The sequence below is a fragment of the Solea senegalensis genome, linkage group LG5 (assembly GCF_019176455.1).
Source record: "Solea senegalensis isolate Sse05_10M linkage group LG5, IFAPA_SoseM_1, whole genome shotgun sequence".
Taxonomy (NCBI): domain Eukaryota; kingdom Metazoa; phylum Chordata; class Actinopteri; order Pleuronectiformes; family Soleidae; genus Solea; species Solea senegalensis.
This window is the reverse complement of record NC_058025.1, coordinates 24,859,601-24,884,777: the sequence shown is the minus strand read 5'-3', so window position 1 is coordinate 24,884,777 and position 25,177 is coordinate 24,859,601. Positions and strand designations below refer to the sequence as shown.

The 25,177-nt window shown below is 42.6% G+C and overlaps 2 protein-coding genes across 5 annotated transcripts; both read left to right on the top strand.

The window, feature by feature from the left end:
- The first annotated feature begins 568 nt into the window (after positions 1-568).
- LOC122769665 (paxillin-like) lies at positions 569-19,832 on the top strand. Of its 3 annotated transcripts, XM_044026380.1 has the most exons (11): positions 569-712; positions 11,461-11,669; positions 11,893-11,978; positions 12,073-12,212; positions 12,301-12,484; positions 13,099-13,213; positions 16,292-16,453; positions 16,556-16,729; positions 16,816-16,897; positions 17,019-17,167; positions 17,578-19,832. In XM_044026380.1, exons 1-11 carry the CDS (start codon positions 700-702, stop codon positions 17,842-17,844), a joined length of 1,581 nt encoding a protein of 526 aa, XP_043882315.1. In that variant the 5' UTR covers positions 569-699; the 3' UTR covers positions 17,845-19,832. The 3 variants fall into 3 exon arrangements, with proteins under 3 accessions (XP_043882315.1, XP_043882313.1, XP_043882314.1); XM_044026378.1 differs by lacking the exons at positions 16,292-16,453; positions 16,556-16,729; positions 16,816-16,897; positions 17,019-17,167; positions 17,578-19,832 and adding exons at positions 13,347-14,618; positions 15,338-15,604; positions 15,726-16,142; XM_044026379.1 differs by lacking the exons at positions 16,292-16,453; positions 16,556-16,729; positions 16,816-16,897; positions 17,019-17,167; positions 17,578-19,832 and adding an exon at positions 13,347-15,406.
- A 1,266-nt stretch (positions 19,833-21,098) lies between these two features.
- Positions 21,099-24,908, top strand: rnf181 (ring finger protein 181). 2 transcript variants are annotated; one of them, XM_044025359.1, is made up of 7 exons: positions 21,142-21,171; positions 22,630-22,713; positions 22,914-23,041; positions 23,161-23,297; positions 23,874-23,989; positions 24,062-24,136; positions 24,222-24,908. In XM_044025359.1, the coding sequence occupies exons 3-7, from the start codon at positions 22,956-22,958 to the stop codon at positions 24,279-24,281; spliced, it is 474 nt and encodes a 157-aa protein (XP_043881294.1). In that variant the 5' UTR covers positions 21,142-21,171; positions 22,630-22,713; positions 22,914-22,955; the 3' UTR covers positions 24,282-24,908. The 2 variants fall into 2 exon arrangements, with proteins under 2 accessions (XP_043881293.1, XP_043881294.1); XM_044025358.1 differs by lacking the exon at positions 22,630-22,713 and having other exon boundaries at positions 21,099-21,171.
- The last annotated feature ends 269 nt before the right edge of the window (positions 24,909-25,177 follow it).

Genomic DNA, 25,177 nt, shown 5'->3' with positions numbered 1-25,177 from the left:
TGGCCTGAAAATATTCTTGCTACTGGGGATTAACAGTGGTATAATTTGGTCACTTTAGTTTAAGTTCATTGTTAGTTGTATTTCTGTAAGTGCAGGAAGATAGCGATCCTGCTGACTGACTGCAAAATAACGCCTAATAATAATAATTATTTTGAATAGGTAAACCAGATGATTTAGAGGGGTATATTTTGACAAATTAAACATTATATTAATTGTATATGTGTGTAATTGACACACACACACCTTGAGTAAAAGGCTTTGAAAAAATCTGCAAAATGATCTTAGCTGTGCTTAGTTTTTGTCTTTACTGAATAAAACTAAATAAAACTAGTAAATGCTCTGAAAAGGAATTAAAACGAACTAATTTTAAAAACAAGTCAAAATTTAATAAAAAACTAACAAAAGCCAAAAACTATTATATCCTTGGTCCAGAATAACTGACCCTGACCCAGGGAATGAATGCTCTCATGTGTACTGCCACCCTGTGGCCGCTAGATATCGCTAGATCAACGAGGCCCAGACAGAGCGCGCGCTCACGTGAAGTACACATGCACATAATGCAGCGCGTCCACGCGAGCAACCCTGACCAACTTCCAGCAGCAGCGGTGAATAAGTTCGGGGGGTAAATCCAGACTTGTCAAAGAGTCAATAAAGCTCAGCGAACACGAAACTGACGAGCTCCACAGCCGGGCAGTCAACATGGACGACCTCGGTGAGTCCAGGAGCGGGTTTATTTCATTTTTAACCTCCTTGTTTTGCTACAGCGGTCACTTTGAGTGAGGAGAACCGAGCAGCGGAGAGGAGCAGAGAGGAGCAGGGTGGAGAAGTTAACGTTACGACGAGATTTGATGAAAAAAAAAAGTGTTTGTGTCGCAGTGGAGTTACACAGCTGTGGAGAAAGTTTTACACTACACTGAAGCCGAGTGACTGTTTGACACGTTTTACATTCGACTTACTTTTTATATCGGCATCGCTGTGATTTACAGCAACTTGACTGTCGTTAGCCTTTAACCACCATCTCGTTTTAAACTCTCCCCTGTGTGTGTGTGTGTGTCTGTGTGTGTGTTTGTGGTAATAACAACATGGTCTGCCGTTAATTTTAATGCACTAGTATGGGATGAATCTGTGTGCCAGAGGGAGGAGATGTTTGGCTGACATTTTAACATTACCTCCTCAACTCCTGCCCCCAGGCTGCTCATTCCAGCTTTGAAGTGGTGGAGTCAACAGGCCTCCTCCTCATTTAGAGACTGCTCACTACAGCACAGTGTCAACTCAGCCCAGCCTCTGCTGCTCATTTATAACCTACCTCAGTCCAGTGAGGCAGATGGAGCTGCTGGTGATTAGGGGTTTCCCATAATTCATTAATCTGTTGTTTATTTTCTCTATTAATGGATTTATTAGTTGTTTGGTTCATAAATGTCTGTGAATGCTGGAGAATGTTGAAGAGTGCTCCACAAAGTGTAACTACTGATATATACATATACACTGATTGAATAACTCTAAAGGTTGAGACTTGGTGAGGATCACTCAGTACTGTTTACTCGCTTCACTGCAGACTGCTGTCCTGAACTAGCATGGAATTGATTTATTGAATAAAATGTGATTGCCTCCACCACACTGGGTGCGATTTCCCCACATTCAGCTTATTAATATTAAAAACATTTTGGTTAAACTATTAATATAAGCAGAAAAAGATATAGTTTTAATTCATCTCCCAATAACATTATCTTGATTAATTTTTTTCTAATGTCATGTAAACTTACTGAAACTGAAGAGTGCAACAAACATAGGACTCCTCTGCTCCCCCGTGCTCGTTCCCAAATACATCGGGGATTATAAATTTATGGGGAGTATATTCAATTTCTGCCATCATAGTTCTTCTGTTCTCGTCGTTATAGCGAGTAAAGAAACCAGAATACATTCTCAGTGAAGATGCTGAAAAATCTAAAAACAAAGCTGTCAAATAATTGATGCATTCGACTGACGTTTTTATTACCAAGCATACATTTACTTTGACCCCCCACTTTTGTCAAATAGAAAGACAGAAATGTGATCAGGACACTAGCAGATACTGTATTTTATTAGATGTGGAGAAGGAAGAACCCAGGTAGAAACCTATCGCAGTGTATAGTTTAACATCCTAGCAAGCACTGTATCTATAAATCTGTGCAATAATCCTGTGCCACTGCAGTTTACCATATTGTTTTCTATAGTGAAAGTAACAAAGGTGTATATTATGTTTACATTTAAACATCTTATTTTGTTGCTTATTCAATTCCTACTTTGTATTTTTACACTCTTGTGTTTGGATCAGTAGCATTTTATGTAATTGGATTTACTACTTGGTTTTGTGTAGAATATAAAACACTGGTTGGTTCCTGAATCCTGAACTTGTGCTGTTGATTTCTTCTACTGGGCCAGTTTTCTATACTGTGTGTGTTTAGGTGTGTCAGTGCTTGTCTTTGGTCAGGAATGCATAACAGACCTTGAACTGGTGGAGCTGCAATGTCAAGCCACTGATTCTGCACAAATGCACAACTGTCTGATTAATAATTTTACTATGTGTTCGTAATTACTATTTACTATTGCTATTTATTAGTGTCTTTGTGGATTTACCCACCAGTTAATTCATATTTTTTTGCAGTTTTCACATTGAGTTGGTTGTATGTGACCAAAATGGCTGTCAAAGTAGGAAAGGCGAAACCTGTTACGTACAGAAGATTTTTACTGACTACTGTGTTTTTGTTGTGCCGATTGTTGTGAAAGTCTGTTTGGTGGGACTAGGATATTTTGTACAAAATGTAAAGCCATTATGTGTAACATAACAAGATTATTTGGTGAGTAATATTTGAAATATTAATCGGATAAAATAGAGGAAAATGCAGATTAGATGTTGTGTCAAGTGATGTCCTCGGATTGCTTGATTTGTACAATGAACTCCTGCCCCTAAAGATATTCAGTTCATAAATGGAAAAGCAGAACATTTACATTAAAAACAATTTTTTTTTGTTCCCGTCAGTGCCATCTGTTTTTTTTCTGCCTCTCTTTAACCAGCCCCCTCTTTAGTTCATTATCCCTTGACCTCTGACACTGAACCTCTGACCTTTGTAATTTTGTTGTTACAGTTTTCACCAGCTGTTTAGTTGGCTATATTTACCTTGCTAATCCAAAATGAATCACTTGTTTTGCCTGGCAGCAGGTATCTGCCGTTAATCCTTCCATTGTACCGATCTCTCAGAGTAGAAAAGGCAGTTTAAATGGATTTGCAGATTGTTTAAGTGGCTAGACGATGGGCCGCATTTTGAGCCTGGGCTACTATGAGAATACCTCTAGGGCACATTGGATGCTGCCGCTGCCATGGACGAGTGAAAGGGCCGATTGTTGGTGGAGAGGGAGCCTGCAGTTTTACTGAAGTATAGTAAGAAGAGCAGGCTGAAGTAGGGGGCGAGGCTGCTTGGGAATTTCTAACATTGCTCTGTGTTGAGGTCCAAGGCCAAACGCTCTCTGGGTCATGACTCATCTCCTACCATGACCATCAGCTTCACCAAGAAGGTCCCTGTCTATCTTCAACAAACACAAATCCTCATTCTTTTTCAGATTTTTGTGTCTTTGAGTGTTGTGGTTTTGTATCCTGACACTCACGCCACTTATAGATGAAAACGGAAACCTTTTTGTAGCAAACTCCTCCCACATCCTCCTTAATTATGCAAAAACAAACCATGTCAAATATTTGTAAATACTTAATTTCTGTGGTTTCACTGCACTTCCAGTAAAACTCCAGCTAACAAGCTCCCACAGGTCCTTGACCCGAGGCTCGCTGATGACTTGACAGGTTTACATGAAGCATGTTTGCTCTTTTTTTCCGCCCATCTCGTGGATATTGTTCTGTGACATGTTGGTCACGACTGGAGGAAGGGATTTCCCGCTTTCTTTCAGTCCGTACCTCAGACTTCACTGTTTTGTGTTTGTGGGGCAAGAGGCCACCACTCAACTCTCTGTGAATTCTCTCAGTATCATGTAAGGTCCCGGCAGCCTGACCTCACTCACACGGCTGTGTTGTCCTGCTCTGTGTCTGCAGGTTAACGCTGAAGCAGAATGGATTAGTATAGTCATACGTGAGGCGTGAGGGAGAATAACTGTCAAACGCCATTGAAGTCCCTTTGTGGTGTGGCAGTTTGATGAGTTGCATATTAGTTGGTGATATACAGTATTAAAGGGGCGCTTTCATCCATTTTTTCCCCACTTGGTCAAATGAAGAATAAACTTAATTTTTTTTTATGTTGCTGTGTTTGTTACTTCACATTCTATTACATAATCAGTAGTAGTAGTAGTAGTAGTAGGGCTTTTATTTTCTTTGAAGGAAGTGACTTTGATGTCAACCTTTTGTCAAAGGGTCCAAATTAGTAAAGAAACTGTATATTTTTTTGGTGAAGTGGCCCCTTACATCACAATATAAACGGTATTCTTAAGACGTATGTGTACAATATTTTGCCACGGTTTGTTCCTTTTTAATAATTTCTTACTTGGTGCAGGTTTTTGAATGTTTTACTAAAAGCTGCATTTGGTGATTTTTAATGTTGACGTTATTATTCAGCTGAAATGTTGTAACATTATGTGTATGCTGACTGAGACCTTCACCTGATAACAGGCTCTGTCAAGCAATGCTGTCGGACCTGAGTGTGTGGGGGGGGTTGTGTTTGTCTGTCTGCAGCGGTAGCGCTGGGTACTGTTGGTTTGTTTGGGTGAACCAACTGAACTGAATCACTTACTGAAACGGTTCATTCTTCTCACAGTTCAGCTGATCTCTGCTGTGACTCCAGTGAGGATCAGGATCAGCGGTTCAGTATGTTTAAAAGTGCTGCATTCTGATCTCGCCACCTTTTCATAGTTTCTGCAGCATGTTGAAACCTACAATATGACTGTGTGAGTTCTTCTCGCTATGAGGAAACAGTACATGTACTGTCCCCTAAATTGGATGATGTTTACAGTAAAATATTTTGATGGGCGATGATATCGTCATCGGGATGGAGAGCCACCATCGTGATGTTGGTTAGCCAATCATCCATCGGCACAACTCTGTGTACTGATGCTTCAAGTGATTCGTTCACTCACTGAGTCAGTTCACCAGTTCAGTGATTCAGCGGTTTAAACTGCCTCAGCTAATCCCAGAAAAATGCTGAACTTTAGATCTTTAAAAGAAAATGTGTGCTAAACTCCAACATCGAACTCAATCACTCTGCCGGAGTCTGCGCTCCAGTCATGCGGGAAGAACTGAACGATTTGATGAACACATTCTTTTGATTGAACCGATTCTTAAGATTCAGTACACCGCAAAGAACCGTTGTTCCCATCACTGCTGAACGACTAGATTTTTTTTGGGAGCAGTAGAATTCCCTTCACTTCTCAAACTTGTTTGTGTTTTCAGTCCTATGCTACGTTCCATTAATACGGGAAGTCAGAGGGCGGAAATGGAAGTGACGTCACACATGATCGATTCATGGTGAAGCAAATGTGATTGAAAGGCAATGAACAGTCAACGTAGCGGCGGTGGTATGAGTGGCAGCCATCTTGAATACTGTTGCAGGGTTGGTAAAGCTCCTCCAACTTCTCGAGTTGGAAATCCGACTACAAATGGAACGCACTAATACTGACATCTAGTCTGTATGCAGAATACAGAGTTGGGTGGAACTGATTCATTCGCATTGTGTGAATTCAGCTGAATGCAACAGACGTGTGTTTGTGTAGAAAAATGACATAATTCTGTTTTAAATAATTAAAACTAAACTCACTTTGCAAAGCCACAGTCAGGCAGGTTCCTCGATTCCAGAGCAACACTGCTTAGCCAAGTTTTTTTTATTTTACCACAACAACCTTGCATTACTCGAGTGTGTGTTGACACGTTCCAAGTCAAACAATTGAAGAGGAAATTAATTAAATGGAAAACAGCACACAGTAGTGTTAAGTAACCTGCCAATACACACACATTGCCTCATCTTACAAACATCTGAGAAAAATCACCACAGGGCACAGGTACTCTTTATCACTGCCAGGCCACAAAACCGCTCTGTTTTACACACACACACAGACACAGAGGCCCATGTATATCTGCTGGAGGTGGTTATGTTGGCTGAAACAACAGCACCTGTTACACATGCCTTTAAACAGTCAGCAGTCCCGCTAGATTTACTATAACTACCAGTTGATCACCATGTAGAGGAAGGCCATATTCTCCAGGCAAGAGTAAGAGTTGGCTGTTGTAGAAGCAGCGTGGCCTTAAATGTTTACAGCATTTGTGCAGCATACCAAAAGATCTTAGAAGGTCTTTAGTGGTTGCTGCGTCCCAGTGTATCTGCTGTACGGAGTTTGTGTTACGAGACCAGCTATCATCACCCCGCGAGAGCTGCAAGGCTAGTGCATACCGCCCCTAACCACTGGGCTCCATGGCTAGGCTAGAGAGAAGCTAGTGACTGTAAATCAGTTCTGCTCCTGAGCTCCACACCCATCCTGTTCTGGGTCTGGGGAAGAGAGAGCTACATAGCTGACCTCATCGCTTAGGCAACAGACCCTGCTCGACATCCTGAGGAAACAGAGGCGAAAAACAATGAGCGGAGTCATTGCTGGAGGCCGGCAAACACTGGTAGAGGGGGCAGCTGTAGTCCTGTTAGTCTGTGTTCTGGCTGTTTAAAATGTTTTCTTGTCAGTGCAGTGTTGCCACATCGTTTCTTCAGTTGCGGCACCCTTTACTCTTTCTTCCCAAGCCAATTCCACACCTTCCTTTTTTCCAGGTCTTGTAACTTGGCCCAAGGAACAATGCGGATCATTTTCCTGACAGCTCTGTGTAATGGAGTTGAAATCAAGAGTCACTGCTGGATTTTTCTAACAGTACTCACGTTGGGGAAATCTGAGGTCATACTGTATTTAAAGATGGGGGATCTTCATGTCTCTTAATAGGTCAGGAAATCTCACTTAGAAAAGCCCCACTATCAATAACTGTATGACACAGTCTTATATCTATATTTTTGTGACATTTTGCAGTGTCACTAGTAACACATAATACTTGATATATACTAGAAGCTGGCATCTTCTCCTGCTCTGTTATTTTTTCTTAATTCAATCATGAATTCTCAGATTTTAAATGTACAGAAATACAACCTGCAACTCGTGGGAAATTGAAAAAATAATTTCAGTAACAGTTTCAAAGGAGTTTTTCTGGTTGTGGTTTGTATTTCAGTGATTTCAGTCAGTGTGTTTTAAGAAAGACAAGACACTCTTTCTTTTTGAGTCGTCCTCATCCTTCCGTCCTACCCAATTACTATGACACAAAAGACTACTCACTGACATAGAGTCCTCACATATGTGTGACTATGAATGTGTCTTCAGTGAGTGGGTGTTACATCAGTCTTTAGACTTGCCCCCATCATCTGAATTACTGGTCTGTGGGGAAGTACTTTTATTTTGGTCCAGCAGTCTCTCTCAAGGGGGGGCAGAGTGTCATCTTTCAGATATGGGGCTGCTTGGCAGGGTACAGTATTTTTAGGTATGTTTATTTTGAAGAAGAATCACCCTAAGATGCCTCCGTCTTTCTGATTGTATGCTGCTGCACTCATTCATTCTTTAGCTGTAGTGAAGAGGTTGACATTTATAAACATTGAGGTATGTTTTTCATTTATTTCTCTTGTGAAATATTATGTTATTTTTTTTTATTTTTTTATTACTCAAATCATTTTATTCTCTGTCCCTGGTTCCCTGTCTGTCTCACTGGCATCTCACCCTCCACCCCCTCTCCTTGGCCTCAGCCTGTCTTGTTTGATATAAATATCATGTCAGGCTGGCCGGCCTGATGGGGTAGGGTTTCGGTGTGGGGCTGTGGCCAGTACTGCTGCTTTTTTGCACCCTGGCTATAACAGGTGAGCCATCACGTATTAATGAAAAGATATTCACCGGCTCTTATCCCCTGTCGCTGCCTGTTCTGCACTGTACTTCACACTCTGTGGGAAATGGGCAGTGCAAACATTGACATCTCCCTTATCCTGGAATTCAAAGCACGCAGTAGTTATGCTGTAGTTGGTGGAATGGGACCTGTAATTGTCAACACATTATTTTCATTTTCAGGACTGACAGAAAGTGTTTTGTATTCAAGCACATTCCCTACCAGCTCTGTACCTAGAGTCCTGTGGCACTGTAGGAATGTGTGTGTATGTGTGTGTGTGTGTGCTCTCTGCTTCAGAAGATTTCATGGCAAAGCATCATTTTGATTCTTGAAGTGGAGCGAGGAATGCGTGGAATTCCCCGTGCACCTTCACTCTCATCTGATAAACACTGCAGGACTGTGGCAGGGCCTTGGGTGGGGAGGGGGTGTGCAGAGGCAAGACTGCACATGTACCCACTGCCACAAGAATGTGTCCAATATCAACATAACTTCAGAGTTGTTTGTTGGACATAATGTAGATTAGTTAGCGCAGCGTGACCACAGATGGATCCCATGACACAATGAGCCACTGTCAATATGAATCTGTTTATTGTTGAGATGAGATGCAATGTTTCATCTTTGATTCTTGAATGAATTGTTAGTGCTGGTCGCGTCCCGCTTGATCACAGCTTTATTTCTCCAGAACTTGCACAATAGACTATTGAGTGCGGATGCTCTTGGAGCAGAATTGGACTTTGTCCACTGAGGCTCGTACCCCCTGTCTGGAATGGAAAAGATTAGCCCGTTGCTTGGCTTACAGTGCATGTTTGCATTCTTAATGCTTCTAACTCTGCAAGGATCAAACTTGTCCAAGGCTGTCCGTCCTAATTCCACATTCAACAGTGCCCTCCTCAGGGAAATGAGGGAAGCAGGGACATTTCGGCATCATCTTTACACTGAATGTTTGTCCTTTTATGGCTTGTGTAGAATGACATCAAAGAGATGAAGTTGATAGTTGATCATAAATAAGGTGTATGGTGATGTAGTGGATGAAGTGGAAATTGGAGCAGCTAAAATGAATTTCTACACGTGTTAATCGCCCACTGTAAGTGCCATCCATGTGAGTGAATCCATGTGCTGATTGTTTTCTTTGTTTTTTAAATATGAGAAGAAAATGCTCCGCTTCCAAAACCCTAATGTGACCTGAACTGTCCCCATGTCTTCTTCAAAGCCCTGCTGTAGTCACAAAGAAATCTGCCTTTTGCAATTTACTCTGCCCGATTATTAAATGCAGGCAGGGTGCATCATAGTTTGATTTAATCATTTAATCACTGAATATGTGACCACCCCTGTGTGGTGTCCATTTATTCTGGATTTCATGGGCCTCGGCCTTATTCACAGATGTGTAGTATCAGCAGGTGGTAGGGTGTATAATTGCAAAGATACTATTTTAGAAGAGTCTCAGAAACTTGGCTCCGACTCTTGAGTGTTTTGGAAGACCTCAGACAGCACAGCCATCCTCTCTGTCAAGGCTTGAAAGAACTTTCTAGGAATAAATGACTATAATTAGTCATATTTTCAAAAAAAAAAAAAAAGTAGTTTTCAGCTCTGATAAAAAAAAAAGTCAAAATAGCAATCCCACACATGACTTACCTTTGACCCCAAACCAGTCATGGTATATTTCCACGCGGAGACTTTGTTTTTATGAGCGACAAAGTCAACTTCAGTTGGACCTTGTTTAGCATGTCAGCACCAGGTGCAGATTATTTTGAGCTGGTCGTGATATTTCAGCACATTTGCACAGACATGGGCTACTTACTGAGCTTACTGCTTTAAATAGGCTCGTGCTCCCATGCGGTTTATGTCAAACTTCATGACTAAAACATTTCGCTCCTGGGGCAGGAGGAGAGTCCACCTCATCTGACACTTGAGTCTGGTTCATCCGTGTTTAACATTTAAAGTTTTGTCTCGTGTCGTCTACTTCAGCTTGAACGCAACTGTCTGACATTTGATATGTGACAAATAATTAGGAGATAAGACACTGATGGTTTAGAATAGGAATGGGTTCAAACCACTTTTTCGAGTCCAAGGCGATAACGCTAGTCTTATTAATTCCGATATCAGTCCAATACAGTCACGCCAGTATACTGAGAATTGTTGTGTGTTTGTTATTAGGTACAATATCATTGTTGAAAGATTGCTGTCGGGCAGTTTTGGCCCTCAAACCACTCCCCCCAGGTCACTGGCAGCATGTTATCTCAGTCTTTGTGTGGACTGCCTCACACACACACACACACATATATATGTTTCAGGCTGGAGGATATCACTGGTACAACAGGTGGAAAGAATAATGTGAGTACTGACACTAGACTATGCTAAATGTTTGTGTTGCTCGCTTTACCTGACCTACCATATATTTTTATAATCACACTTTATCATCGTTTATCATCATTACATATATATTGTGTTATTATAATGACGTTATTTTCTGGATGCTTTGTGTGTGTGTATGGTCAGTTTTGATTGAGATCGCGCGGACGTGGTGTCTGCCTCTGAGCAGTACGGTGGCCTCATGTGCTGTACACGTCGGTCTTTAAGATTTATAATGATGTTGAAATAACACCCAGGGAAAAGAAACTGTATTTCAAAACTAACAGACGCCTCCATTGTTCCATTGTCACTGATTTTGGAGCTCAAAAGTTCAGTGATTGCTTGAAGCAGACTGTAACAGCTCCGTGGCTCTGTAGTGTAAAACAGTATGCAGTCGGTGATAGGGCTCTATTCTTGACGGGCTGAGGATGGATGGATTGTGTGATGTAAGTGTCTATTTTGTTGCTGCATTCCTCTGAACAGTCAGCATGGTAACACCGTGCCCCCTTCAGCCCCTGGACCAGAACTAGAAACACTTTGTGTCCGTCTGCCTCTTTGTCCTCGTCGTTGTTAAGTTCACAGCCATAAAACAAAGACTTGTCACAGACTTGGGCACATTACTCACAGAGGTATTATACACTTAAATGACACATCAAACTCATTGACAGCAGGGTTGTATTTATAGGTTGATGGAAAACAATGCGTTGTGGCTTAGAGTGAGATATTTCATGAAGGTCTAACGAGGTTGCGTACTGTGATGTACTTACTTTGCTGTGACACTGACTGGGCCTCACTTTATTGCAAATGAATGATATGTGTGAGGAGAAACCTTTTTTTTTGTTGACATAGAATGAGGAAGTGGATCTAAGTCGCCACCATTGTTTCTTTACGGCCTAACACCACAGTCGGTAGTCGCCACAGAGAGCCCAGCAATCCCAGTAAATCATTTACTGGTCTCCACTGCAACCATGTTTGCAGGAAGCATATAGACAGAACACTGCAGGATTGTATGCATCACATGGTACCATTTGGAAAAAATGGTAATTCATTAGAGAGTAAGACAAGTTTAAAATGGCTTTGTGTTTAAAATGGTTTAGGAGTTCTTACGCAAGTACATTTTCTCCCGTTTCAGTTCAGACGTTGAACAAATAAGTTAAATGTTAACATTGCATTTTTTCCAGACGCGTTGCTGGCAGACCTGGAATCAACAACATCCCACATCTCAAAGCGGCCGGTGTTCTTGCCCGAGGAGACCCCCTACTCCATCCCTACGGGAGGACACTCCTTCCAGGATGTGTCAGTTCCACCTCCAGTGCCCCCTCCACCCTCAGCTGAGGCTCTGAATGGTTCACTGGTAGACCGGTCGGATTCCCATCACTCATCTCAGCAGGTAAATCATGGTAGAACTCTGTAGTGGGATGACATATGACAAATATGACCTCAACCCTTGTCTACGTGTCTAAATGTATTGAGCTGATAGATATTAGCATTAACAAGCAGTTAAACAGGTGTACCTAAAGAAGTGACAAGTGGGTGCATATATTTATGTACGGAATAAATTGAAAGCCCAGTTAGAAGTGTTTAAATTTAACTGACTGGTTTGTTCTCTGCAGTCGTTAGGTTCAGCACAGAAGAGCTCATGGTCCAGGGACAGTAGCAGCTCTCCGTTGTCTCACATTGAGGAAGACCACGTCTACAGGTAGTCTGTCGTGCACTCCAAGTTTTGTGAAATATTTGGCTCTTTTGCTATGAAGGTTTGTGATCAACTGTCAGCCCTTATGTGTCCTCTTCAGTTTCCCAAACAAGCAGAAGTCCTCAGACTCATCAACAGCAGCCATGACGTCTGCCCTGGGCAGTAACCTCTCGGAGCTCGACAGGCTGCTGTTGGAGCTGAATGCAGTGCAGCAGAGCTCCCCGTCATTCCCCACAACAGGTACACTAGACACTAAGCCTTCAGCTAGGCGTTCAGCTTTAACAGTGCTGTTTGTGGTGAGTTAGTCATACTGTTACTGTGTCCTCAGAGGAGGCAGCTCCACCCTTACCTTCCTGCAGCATCACCCACTATGAGAATGGCAGTGGCCCCGACATCCTTGTGAGCCCTCCGCCTCTGGAGAAACCCAAGAGGAACGGAACGAGGTTGGATGAAACTCGACCAACTGTGGAGAGTCTGCTGGACGAGCTCGAGGGCTCAGTGCCTTCACCCAGGTACTGATGGCCTGTCACTTACAATTTCTCTTGAGCTAACAGTATGTCATTCATGCACTGAAAAGCGACCACAAAGCAAATATAAGTGATGTTTCAGTGACTAAAACTTCACCACACTTTTCCACCTCAGCCAAGCCTAAAACATTTTTGCGATACATTTTATTTGTGCTCAGAATTCTTTGTGTGCAAAACTTAAAACTGATTGTTAGACGCTCCCTTATGCGATTGTAAATTGGGACATTGTGTGATCATCTGTACCATCTGATATTGAACTGTCCATCCTCTCATGCATATGTTTCCTCAGTTATTAGGATATAGTTTAACAATACTATTTTACTCTTTTTGATGTGTTTTGATCAGTTTAAGCAATTGCCCTACGGATTAACAAAGTTTCTTTATCTGATCTTGAACTACACTGATACAGATCAAATGTAAACACATGATGCTAGTCATGTAGTCTGTTGGCTGTCTCTGTTACGTTCAAAGCAGTTGCAAAAACTATAGAATGTAAAAATGTGAGCACAGTGTCTGTTTAAGGAACTTCGTTGAAGTCACTGTGGTGTGTTAGAGATACTTTTATTCTTTGTATGATAAATGTTTTGTGTGTTTTCCAGCCCTCCTGCTTGTCACAGCGATGTAGACTCCCCCTCTCAGCAGCAGGCCAGAATTTCAGCTTCCTGTGCCACAAGGGAGCTTGACGAGCTCATGGCGTCTCTGTCTGACTTCAAGGTAAAAGGCAGATAACTAAGTAAAAATGGAAAAGCCTTATTTAATCAACAAACTCTTGCTTGGAAATCTGTCACTGTCCCTGTGATTTTCTCTCCTTTTCCACTGCTTACTCTCTAATTTCTTTCTTCTCTAGCCCAGTTCTTTGGGCTCTCTGCTGGAACCAGTTCGAGCATCTTCCGGTTCTCCTCATCTTCCAGTCTGTTCCTCCATCACCCCAGTCGCATCTCCTTATCTAAATCTGTCCCGCCCGTCTACCTGTGCCTCTCCCCTCTTTTCTTTGCCTGCTGGTCTAGAGTTGCACATAGATGAAGATGGAGGAGACGGTGGCTCACGGATGTCCCATCTAAACCGCCTCCCTCTCCACAGTCCTATATCCTCCCTTTCTGCAGCCAGTGATCTAGACATGGACTCTGCCCTTGATATCTCTGCCTCCATGCTCTCGTATCAAACCAAGTCCCTGCTCGTCCTCTCTCAGTCTGCGTCATCTAACTCCAACCTGACGAGAAATAGCTCAAGTCCCTCCAATACCACCACCACCCCCTCCCTCACTTCAGTTAACACTGTCCTGGACCACAAGTCCTCAAAGTGCTCCAGTCCCTCTGTAGAACGTGTCTCGCCCTCAAATAACGTCGGTAAATTCTCTTGTGGTCCTGAGGCTATGAACAAGGGCTCCACTTCTTTTCATGACCTTGATTTAAATTCCTTCACCCCTCCTCTCTCAATGACAAAGACTCCGTCCCCCCTCCCTGCTACTCTGTCTGTATCTCCACCTTCTGTACACACTTCTTCAAAAACATCCTCACCATCAAGGGTTTCTCCTTTGATGGTCCCGTCTCCGATGGCCTACGCTGGCCCCAGCACACAGCTGGTGGAGCCCGCACCTGATGGGCAGAGAGCCAGCCCCTTCACTGTGCAGCAACGCCCCATGGAGGAGCCATCACTGGATGAGGCACTTGACAAGCTGCTACAGATGAGTTTTGCACAGAATCATTCACATGCGGAGGAATCACAGTTGAAAATGGAGGCACAGTGTCTGGGCAGAGGAATGCATGCTGTGCACGAGGAACTCGTCCTCCCGATGGACAGAAACAGTGTGCAGCCCGACACTTTCACCAGTGCCACTAACACCATCACGGACGACTCTGTGGACGGAGGCACTGATGGAAACGGAGAATTGGACTGGGCCGACGAAGATCTGTCCATGTCTTTCCACGACGGGCCCGATGGCACCATGACGCCTTACACCGAGAGGCCGTTCACTGATGGCAGCATGACCCCGCTGACAGAGGCCAGCTGGATGGATGAGTCCATGACCCCGTCTTCATGTCCTGGAACCCCAGACGTTGCCCTGGACCTTCCCATGATGCAGGCTCCTTATATGGACAGAGTCTCTGCGTCTGGACATGTATGCATCTCCACTGCTGCTCGACACATGCACAGCTTGTTTGGTTTACATTTAGCTTGAGATTTTTGCAGCGACACAAGCTCACGTTTTTTTTCACCACCTGCTCAGAGGGTTTCTTTCACATGCTCCTTTGAAAACATTGTGTAATATTTATTTACTAGTTTGCTCAACAGTGAAAATTAATTTGTCTGTTGCGAAAGAGACGGGGGAGAGAGAGAAGTACAGTATGTGCAACAGAGGCATGGTGTGGTTTGCAGTCACAGTGTAGGACATGTGCCTCAACCATCATGGTCATAGCTTTTAGTCTTGGTGTTGTAAGAGAAGCCCTCTTTTAAAAAATACATTGTTTGATAAAAGACTTGTAGTAGCCCTGTCTAATCAAGAGTTTTTGTTTTGACTCTCACAAGTAACGCATTGGTTTCCAGTCACTACCAGTATGACACAGTGCAGCATGACACATAAATGACTCCCTGTTGGGTCTGAGTGTAACGTATGGACTTTTTGCTGTGAATTTGGAGTGACATTAGCATGCAGGACGCGCACGAAGCGTAACTTAAAGCCCACTAACTCGTCATCGCAGCGTCTCCATGGCTTGTTGGACATTTGAAAAGCACGCCTAATGTGACTTGCCTGCCGCTGCCGAGCGCTGCTGAAACGCTTCAGCGGCTTTGTGATTGGAGTGATCGACATGTGATAAGCTGCTCATCATTCCACTTCAGCTAAAATCAGTGATAAGGCGAACGAAGGAGACTCCCAACGTACATCCCATGTACCGAGATGGTCTCCTGCGCAGGAAGATGGGACCCGTCATCATCAACAAGAACACTTCTCAGGATCGCCTCATAGAGGAGCTTCAAGGGAAGCTAGGGATCAACCGTTCAGAGCGACGGCGTAAACAGTCCGATGACTGGCTAACCGAGGGCGTCATTGTCATGTCCAAACCCCAGCGTTTCCGTCCTGACGGGGACAGCAGTGAGGCCGATAAGGTTGGCTTTGTGTGCTTAACAATATTTCCCAAGTTTATCTTTTTCCCCGTTAATTCACCTTCCACACTTTTTCCTTTGTACGTCTGCTTCCTTCTCCCTGTTTTTCTCTCCTTTTCTTCAGGTCATACTCCCCCCAGAGTCTCCTGTCCCTGTGAGGAAGGTGCTTCCACCTCTCTCTCCCCCAGCCCCCCGCCACCCCCCTATCGTAGAGGAACCTAAGCAACAGCCGGCTGTACAGCGACCCCTTGTTCCCATACCGCCACCCCCTCCTCCACCCCCCTGTCACCTTGCACAACCTCTACGCTACCATGAACCAGTTCCTGGACCTCAGCAGATTGTAAAAGCTTCACAGCCGCCACTACCAGCCCCCATTGGGAACCCCCTGCCCCCACGTCAGAGCCCCCTCCTCCCCCTCCCCCTCCTCCTCTTAAAACCCCAACATATCATCCACCAGTGGAGTCAGTGACTCCAGTAGCACCCAAACTGCTGGTGTCTGTAGGCTGCCAAACAGAGTATGACCCAGTCTTCCCTCCAATGCAGGCATGAACCGCTGTCTCTTATCATTTCTGTGTTTCACATTCATAAGCAGACTTAGTAACATGGATGTTACACACTGAGCTCATTTTTATTACATTTCATCGAGCGCGTCCCATAAGACATAACTGTTTTCATAACCAACCCTTTCAGATCATGGCCCAAGGTAAAGGGGGTGTTCCTGGTGGGCCGCCAACACAAGTCAACAAGCTGGACAACATGCTGGGCAGCCTGCAGTCTGACCTCAACAAACTGGGAGTGCAGACAGTAGCTAAAGGGGTCTGCGGTGCCTGCTGTAAGCCAATTGTAGGACAGGTGAGAAAATATCTACAATATAAATATGAAATGTAATTTTAATTATTGGAAAAGTTTCAATATTAAATGTCTGTTGTTTTTTTTTTTTAAATATTTGTGTAGGTGGTAACTGCCATGGGCCGCACATGGCACCCTGAGCACTTTGTGTGCACACACTGTCAGGAGGAGATCGGCTCCAGGAACTTCTTTGAGCGCGAGGGACAGCCTTACTGTGAGACCGATTACCATAACCTGTTCTCCCCACGATGCTACTACTGCAACGGGCCCATACTGGACGTGAGTTGCTGCCGATCCTGCAATTATCTCTGCTGAGGTTTACGCTCAGTCTGTAATGAAATGCTGTCGTGTGTGTGTGTGTTCAGAAAGTCGTGACGGCGCTGGATAGGACATGGCATCCAGAACACTTCTTTTGTGCCCAGTGTGGATCCTTCTTTGGCCCAGAGGGTACTGACATTCCCTCATTACTTAAACTTTTAGACATGTTTGATGTAGTATCAGTGTCATATTTGAGTTGTAGTTAGCGTACATGTAAAATGTGTCATCTGTTTCTGTTTTTCCTTTGCAGGTTTTCATGAAAAGGACGGGAAGGCTTATTGCAGGAAGGATTACTTCGACATGTTTGCACCGAAATGTGGAGGTTGTGCCAGAGCCATTCTGGAAAACTACATCTCGGCACTGAACTGCCTCTGGCATCCTGAGTGTTTTGTGTGCAGGGTATGTACCGTGCTTTTCTGCCACCTAAGCCTTGTGTGTTATTCTCTCGCTCACTGAAATGACAGCACTACGTTACTCTGCATACTAAACAATGATAAGAATAGCAGTCATCAAAGGTCTTTTTCGTCAAGAATGAGTCATTTATGCATTTACATAGGCCACTTGGAAGTTGGAACAAAGAAATAAAATAAGTCCTCTGTTAACATCGTTACATCTCAGCATCTCAGCACCCGACGGGACCCGACTGAACCCGTCGGGCAAAGATCTTCAGCTCTATTGTGCACACACATGTCCAATTTCCTTGTTCTAGTAGCGTTTGTTATTTTACACCACAATAATCATCGATCATGTCCTAATCTTGAATGACGCAACAAGATAACGATAACATTCCCCTGTGTCCGTGTACACAGGAGTGCTTCACCCCATTTGTGAATGGAAGTTTCTTTGAGCACGACGGTCAGCCCTACTGTGAAGTGCACTACCACGAGCGCCGCGGCTCCCTGTGCTCCGGCTGCCAGAAGCCCATCACGGGCCGCTGCATCACCGCCATGGCCAAGAAGTTCCACCCGGAGCACTTTGTCTGTGCCTTCTGCCTGAAACAGCTCAACAAAGGCACCTTTAAAGAACAAAACGACAAGCCCTACTGCCACGGCTGCTTCGTCAAGCTTTTCAGTTAGGTTCCACATTAAGTAACACACACACACACACACATAAGTGTCTGAGGCATCTTTACCATAGGCTGATTGTGTTTGTATCAAAGAAAGTTGTCTGTTTTTTTTGAATGGTGTTGTGAGGTGTGTAGGGGTTGGGGTATGTGCATGAGGTAGAAGCAGGATCCTGTCTCAGGCAGAGGAAAAATATGTTTGACATGTCCTTCAGAAATGTGTGAAGCTGTCCCTCCTTTAGACAGACAGACAGACATTTATTTTTGAAGCTTTGGGGGCTCTTGAGTTGGTCAGTAGGCCTCAGGATGATGCAGACATGCTCCATACTTTTTAAAAGATGATTTTTTGTGTTTTTAATTCTCACAGCATTGAGCTTTCATAATGTTTTTGTTTTTTTTCATAAGAGGTGGTGAAATCTTACTGAACACTGTAGAAAAATCCATGGAATACTCTGCATGTTTGACATTGCTGCTCACTGGTTGAGTGTGTCATTTTAGGTATAATGGAAAAAAAAAGAATATATAACGAAGCAGTTGACTAAAACAGGGAACACATTGTTTTTAACATTACAGTATATCCCGTTTCTTACTACTCACAAGGGTGGGAAAAAAACAACAACTTTGTCTCTGTTGGAGAATCAGCGTTGGTCATTATTTTGTTTGTATTACTGTTTTCAGACGGAATCGTGACATGGAACTCTTGAGTTTGCCGTTCACATGTGAAGAATTCAGCGGGGTGTTTTTTTGGGTCAGAAACAGGAAAAGGTCTGGAACACGGAGCAGGACGGAGGGTGGTGGGCAGGGCACTCGCTTACTCACGCACTGTGAATATTTGACCAGGTAGCTGACGGGGAATGCAAACGTCAGTGGATGTCTGAAAGCAGCTCCGAAAACACCCTCGTATGAAGCTTTTAAATGTTACTGAGACAGAATCTCAAGTGCACACACACATTTGTTTTTTTTAGCCCAAATCAAGTATGTATTGATGAATATGTGACAGTGACTGACACTGAAATAAGGAATTCAGTATGTGGGTCTTCCACCAGGAGCTGCAGTATTCACTCTCTCAACTACATGGTTGAACACACCTCATGTTTTTGTGCTGCCAAAATCATTCCTTATTGTCTTCACTGAAGAAAAAACCCACCAGAAAACAGTGTCTTGCAGTTGTGGAGCCTCACAAAAGAATCTTGTGAACCTCTTTAATGACCTGTACTGTGTACTGTGAGTACACCGTGAGGATTTTTCTTGTTTGTAGTAATCCAAAGCAGCTACTTCGTAGGTAAAGCACTGGCATGCTCGGCATGTGCACGTGTTTGATAACCACTTATTTGAAGAGGGAGAGAGAGAGAGCTGGTGAGAAGGCATAGCAAAAGGTTCTTCTGGTTCAGGAGCTGACGCATGTTCGCTGTTGTAGCGAAAGGAAAGTAGTCGATTGCAAACGTGCCTTTTTTTGTATTTCAGCTTTCCGATCATGTGCAAGTCTCTCTGCTATAGTTTCAGTATCATGTGTAATGACACTGGCAAATTCAGCAAAAAAATACTGACAGCAGTTGTTTTCACGTCATCTGTCTGTGCTTCTGACTGTAACACGTCGGCTGTTAAAGTGAGAGCCTGGTGGTCTGCTAGAATCAACTGCGGGACTGTGATGACTCGTGTCCCTCAGCATCTGAGTAAAGTCTACTGTATGACGACCGGTCGGGTCTGCACATGTACATGGAGCAGATACGTCAGGCTTTTTGTCTCCTTCAGGGAATTATAGAGCCTTAACTCACTCACTCTATTTAAGAGATCATGTAACCGTTGTCTTTTCAAAACGATTTAGTAGAGTGTTTATTTAACCAAAGCCATACCTTCCTTTGTTTTTGTTTGTTCCCCTTCTTTTGTTTTGTTTTTTTTCCCCCTCCCGCTTTTCTTTTCATTTTGAATGTCAGTAGTGATGAATACTGGGATTCTCATCTCTAGACTGATTACACAAATAAATTCTGTTTTGGTATCAAACTGTTATCTGGAGGTTTTTCTTTTTTTTTTAAAGACAGCGATCTTGTCCTGTGTGTTTGTTTAGTATGGTTGCAAATAGTTTACAAATTTAATGAAGACAGATGTGTGATAAGAATTTTGATGCAGCTCTCCTCCACCCTTTTCAGATTTAACCTTCTATTTTTTTTGACCGACTCATCAAAGGAAAAACCATCATATGATTTTGATTTGAAAATGATCAGTCCTACCAATTGCCGTATTTGCCAATAAAAACAATAGAATATAATATTGTTTTTGGATATTTATGACAGTGGTGTGTAGCTCTACTTTATAATCTATTAGACATCCATGTCTGACTTTTACATCTTTGTTTTATGAATCTTTATTGTTGTTATTTACTCTCAACTGCACTTGTATATGTTATTTTTTATTACTATACTTCAGATGAGCTCCTGGAGCCATTTGGCAGGGAAAAGCAACAGTGTCACTGATCACATTCACTTCACTTCAAGTCAGGACATTGTGACGACGTTCACGTTTAAGCACACAACATATTATATATAGAATATATCCTATTATATAACCTATAATAATTAATAAACAAATATTAATATGAAAGGGAAAGTGGAGATTATTTGAGCAGAATTTGCCTTAAGTGTTCTCAAAACCTGAACAGTAAAAATGCATAACACTCCGCATAATAATAGCAGATTCACTGTGAAGAAGACTACTGGAAATATATAACCTACACAGCAGTTTCTGTTATATAATACCTGACATCATAGAATTGTATTTTCTGTCTGAGAGTCTGCCTTCTATTTTCACTCAACCACAAGCTTCACGACCAAGAGACACAACAGTAACAGTTTGTATGTCTCTTTAAGGACCAAAGGACAAAAACTAAAGGAGAGGTGGCAAAAACAATGGGAAGAGGAGAGAAAAGGAATATGGTTTTTCAAAATCCAAAGGAAAGTGGGGAAGAAGCAGGAACGATAAAAGTGTTATCAAGGATTAGGATTAAACAGTACACTATTCATAATCAGGAGGTCATGTTCTAACTCAATTTCATAGATATCAAAGAGAAAGAGAAAATATGATCCAAAAGGTAAGGGACATTAAAATAGTTTGATTTAAAAGTCTGTTAATGTAAATAACAATTTTTTTTTTTTTTGCAGTGGAATTGCTAACATTTTGATACACTCTATACCAGAAGGTGGCGGTAATGCACCAAAGTCGTTGTTTGTCAACCGCCACCAAGGCTCAAAAAGGAAGAAGAGCGTGACGTGATTGGACAGCGTACCACGTGACCGAACCCGTCAAACCCGGAAGAATGACATGTTTATCGTTGCTAACATCAGAGGTAAGTCGAGGAACCTTTGTGATGTTTAACTCGAGAATAAATGAACAATTTAAACATTTCTCTGCTCTGTTGTGTTTAGAATAATGTCTAGAATAAAACGTGATTTAATAAACTCTAACAAACGTGGTTTTTGTACATATTTGGAGAGGTTTTCAGTCTGACACTGACGCATTAAGTTATGCATAACGATTTAAATGAGTCTTAGCGTCAATCGTCTGTCAGTAGTTAGACTTAACTTTGTAAGTGAGGCCATGAGGAGTTATAAAAGCAACTAATACGAACTTTAAATCACTTGTGGAACAAAGTGGGAGCCGGCGTAAAAGAGGCTGGACATGGCCCGAACTCAAAGTATTCAAAAGTCAAGGAGTCAAGGTTCAGTCAAATGTTGTGTCGTACTGATTTAATGACTCAGCAAAAACAGAATCAGGCTGTGTGTGGCTTTGAGTAACATGAACTCTCCTCCTTCCAACTGTCAGTCAACTGATTGCTACTTAAATGACTAAAATGTCAGTACAATCATCAGAATCACAATCATTATTGGCTAAATGAACTAACTGAGGACAGTCACTGAACTATGAAAACATAAACCTGGGATGTGCTGGATGGATGAAAGAATGATCAAATGATTAAAGGAAATGTACGTACACATATATGATGGACTAGATTTAGTCTCGCAGCATTTAAACAGGTGATGGCAGATTGATAGAATCATTCATTAATAACTAGAGAAGGCAGCACTCAACAGTACAGAAGCCTATATTTTTTCTTTCCGTTATCTGTCCATCCATCCTGTAATGTCCCTGGCCTTGGGAAACCAGGGTTAACGTGTGTGTGTGTGTGTGTGTGTGTGTGTGTGTGTGTGTGTGTGTGTGTGTGTGTGTGTGTGTGTGTGTGTGTGTGTGTGTGTGTGTGTTCAACCTCCACCAAGGTCTAGCAGTTTTATTAACTTCGGAGACGAGCAATAATGCCAAAAATGACAAACAAAAACTTCTCTACAAACCTAATCTTACCTATACAAAAAAAGAGAACCGAAAATAAATGACAAAAAACCCTACACTCTTAATTTAAAACAGGATTAAGAATTAAGAAAATTAAGAACTTTGCCCAACAGTTATTATTCATCTTAAATAAACAAAAACTCTCAAAAGCAAAAAAAACACCAATATCGTATCAGTGGAACAGACACAGGATTTGTTTGAAAAGGTGAGGAGGTTAAGGAGGGTTTATGTCATCCAGGCCCCAATCTCTTCATCCACTCACAGTGAGACACCTGGTTGCTGACGTCCACCTGAGAGACTGACACAGCATCACACCACACAAGGCTGTGGTGTGGTGTAGAGTGTGACCTAGGCTCATAACACGGGCAAGACTCAGAGCAGGATCACTGAAGGCGCTTCAGTCACAATTGTATTTTTAATTTTCTTCCTTTTGTCCTTTTGTTCTCCTGCTCATAAACAGACAGATGTGTTCGGAAACTAGAGATGGGACGATACCAATATCACAAGCTCGAGTATCTACCGATACTGATTTTAGTCCGATACGGTAATTTTAGACCATTTATGAACACATGAAGTTGTTAACGACACATTTGTGCTGAGACATAATTCTCCCAACTCCCAAAATGCAAAATTAAACTTTTGTATATGTAGGATTTTTGGATTGTATCAGATTTTATATTTCATCTGTCTGATCCAGTGATTTTGACCAGATCCCGACTAGTGCCTTGTCTCTGTGTCTGCCAGGTATCTTAATGCAAAGAAGAAACAAATATTGGCTGGACCAGAATGGCATCCTACTTTGATGAACACGACTGTGAGCCCACAAACCCTGAGGAGCAGTATCGGCAGAATGCTCTACTTGAACTGGCCAGGTGATGTTACACACACACACACACACACACACACAGACATTTCACGACTCGTCGTAATGCTGTGCATCTGTGCGTCTGCTCCAGTGCTATCGTTCATGTCTCTTGATCTGTATGTGCAGGTCTTTGATGCAGGGCTTGGACTTATTTGACTCGGGGGCGTTTGACTTGTCCGACTGGGACCAACGTCTTCCTCCTCCAGCTGCCAAAACAGCTGTCCAGACCCTCACCGTGGTCATCATTTCTCCAGAGCAAGCAGGTGACAGACACGAGAATCCAATACTACTTTATTTATGAAGCGCTTTCAAAACAGCTGAAACAAAGTGCTGTACATAAGGCCTAAAACACCCTAAGAACAAACAGTTCAATAAAACACTGTAGAAAGTATAAAAACAACACAAATAAACAAGTCATACAATAAAACTATAAAAATGGGTTTTAAGGTGCATTTTAAAAGTGGACAGTGAGGGGGCCTGAGGTCAGCTGACCTCAGAGACCAGGCAGGAGTGTAAGGATGAAGCAGCTCAGAGAGATAAGGCGTGGGCAAGACCATTTAAGGATTTAAAACCAAATGAAAGAATTAAATGAGTGTAGTGAGGCTTAAATAGTTAGTGTTATGTGTTCATTCTTACGTGCTCCAGTTATAAGATGCGCAGGACAAGCTGGAGACGTGAGAGGGACGTCTGACTCCAAGATGAAAAACATAGTTTATTTATTATAGCTTGTTCTTCTCTCCTTGACTTGTGACAGAAATCCTGGGTAGAACAGTGTGATCATGACATTTCTATATCATATTAGAGCTGTATTTAATCAAGCTGTCGTGATTCCACACAAGACAAAGGTCTCAAGTGTCCCGTGTGTTTGCTGGAGTTTGAGGAACAAGAGACGGTTCGAGAAATGCCCTGCAAACACCTTTTCCACTCAGGATGTATACTGCCATGGCTGGGCAAGGTAAAGCTTATTCATTCTACACCACATCTTGTGTTGTGGACATGTCTTGATTTTGTGTTTTTAAAAATGCAGACTAACTCCTGCCCGCTCTGCCGACTTGAATTGCCAACGGACAATCCAGAGTATGAGGAATTTAAAAAAGACAAGGTGGGTGTAAATAATTATGCACGTGATGGTTGACACAGTTTTGTCATCAGATTCCAAACTTGTTTTTTAATCTCCTGTCGTGCAGGAGAGAAGAAAACAGAGGGAGAACAGGCTCGAGGACCTGCACGGAGCCATGTACACATGACATCGTGGTGCTGCAGTGGACATTTGTCCCCACACTGATGTTTTACTGAACATACACTAACTATGCTGCATCCATGCCATTTCAAAAAGATTGGAATCAGATGGGGAAGAACACATGCTATAAATTCCAATAATCCATTCTATGGTGTGAACGCAGCATAAGCAGTGAGGTTGTTGGTAAATGTTGGGACAAATTGACGAGTGCGTTGTTGACGGAGCAGAACGCTGAAGCTTTTCACTTTAGTCTCTTTGTTTTTTAAATGAGCTGTAAACACAGCTGGATTTGTCTAATGAATATTAATAATTAAAATACTATAGGATATATTTATCAGTGAAATTTACATCTGAGAGAGTTTTTTTCATTTTAAGCAGCACCCAAACAGAACATACAGATGAGCCACATTGTTGAATTTGATTGAGGCTGATCAGAGTTTCACCTCCGGCCAACATAAAGACACAAATAGTCACATCACCTATATATTGATGCTTTTACATCACTGGACTTCAGAGTCTGAGAGAAGGTGCATGTTTGGTGTGTTTCTAACCAGCAGTACAGTGCGTCGTTGTGTTAGCCCTTTTTCAAGAAGTTTGTATTTACGTTTGCAAATAAATACTTTTTTTTTAAACACCCAAAGACTCATAGCCAAATGGTTGCTGCAAACACTCCAACACGCTATTTTTTGTTGTTTTTGTGTGTGTGCGTCACACCCACACATGTTTATGTACATCTAGCCCAACAATTTTGACCCTGACGTGAGTCTGTTACACGTAAAAAACATATCAGAAAGGTTAAGTTTAAACCAAGAATCTTTAACTTTATTTTGTATGTCATCCAAATAGACACTGGTCTTCCAAGCCAGGGGTTGTTTGCTTGAGTCCCATCCGGGGCAGCCCTGT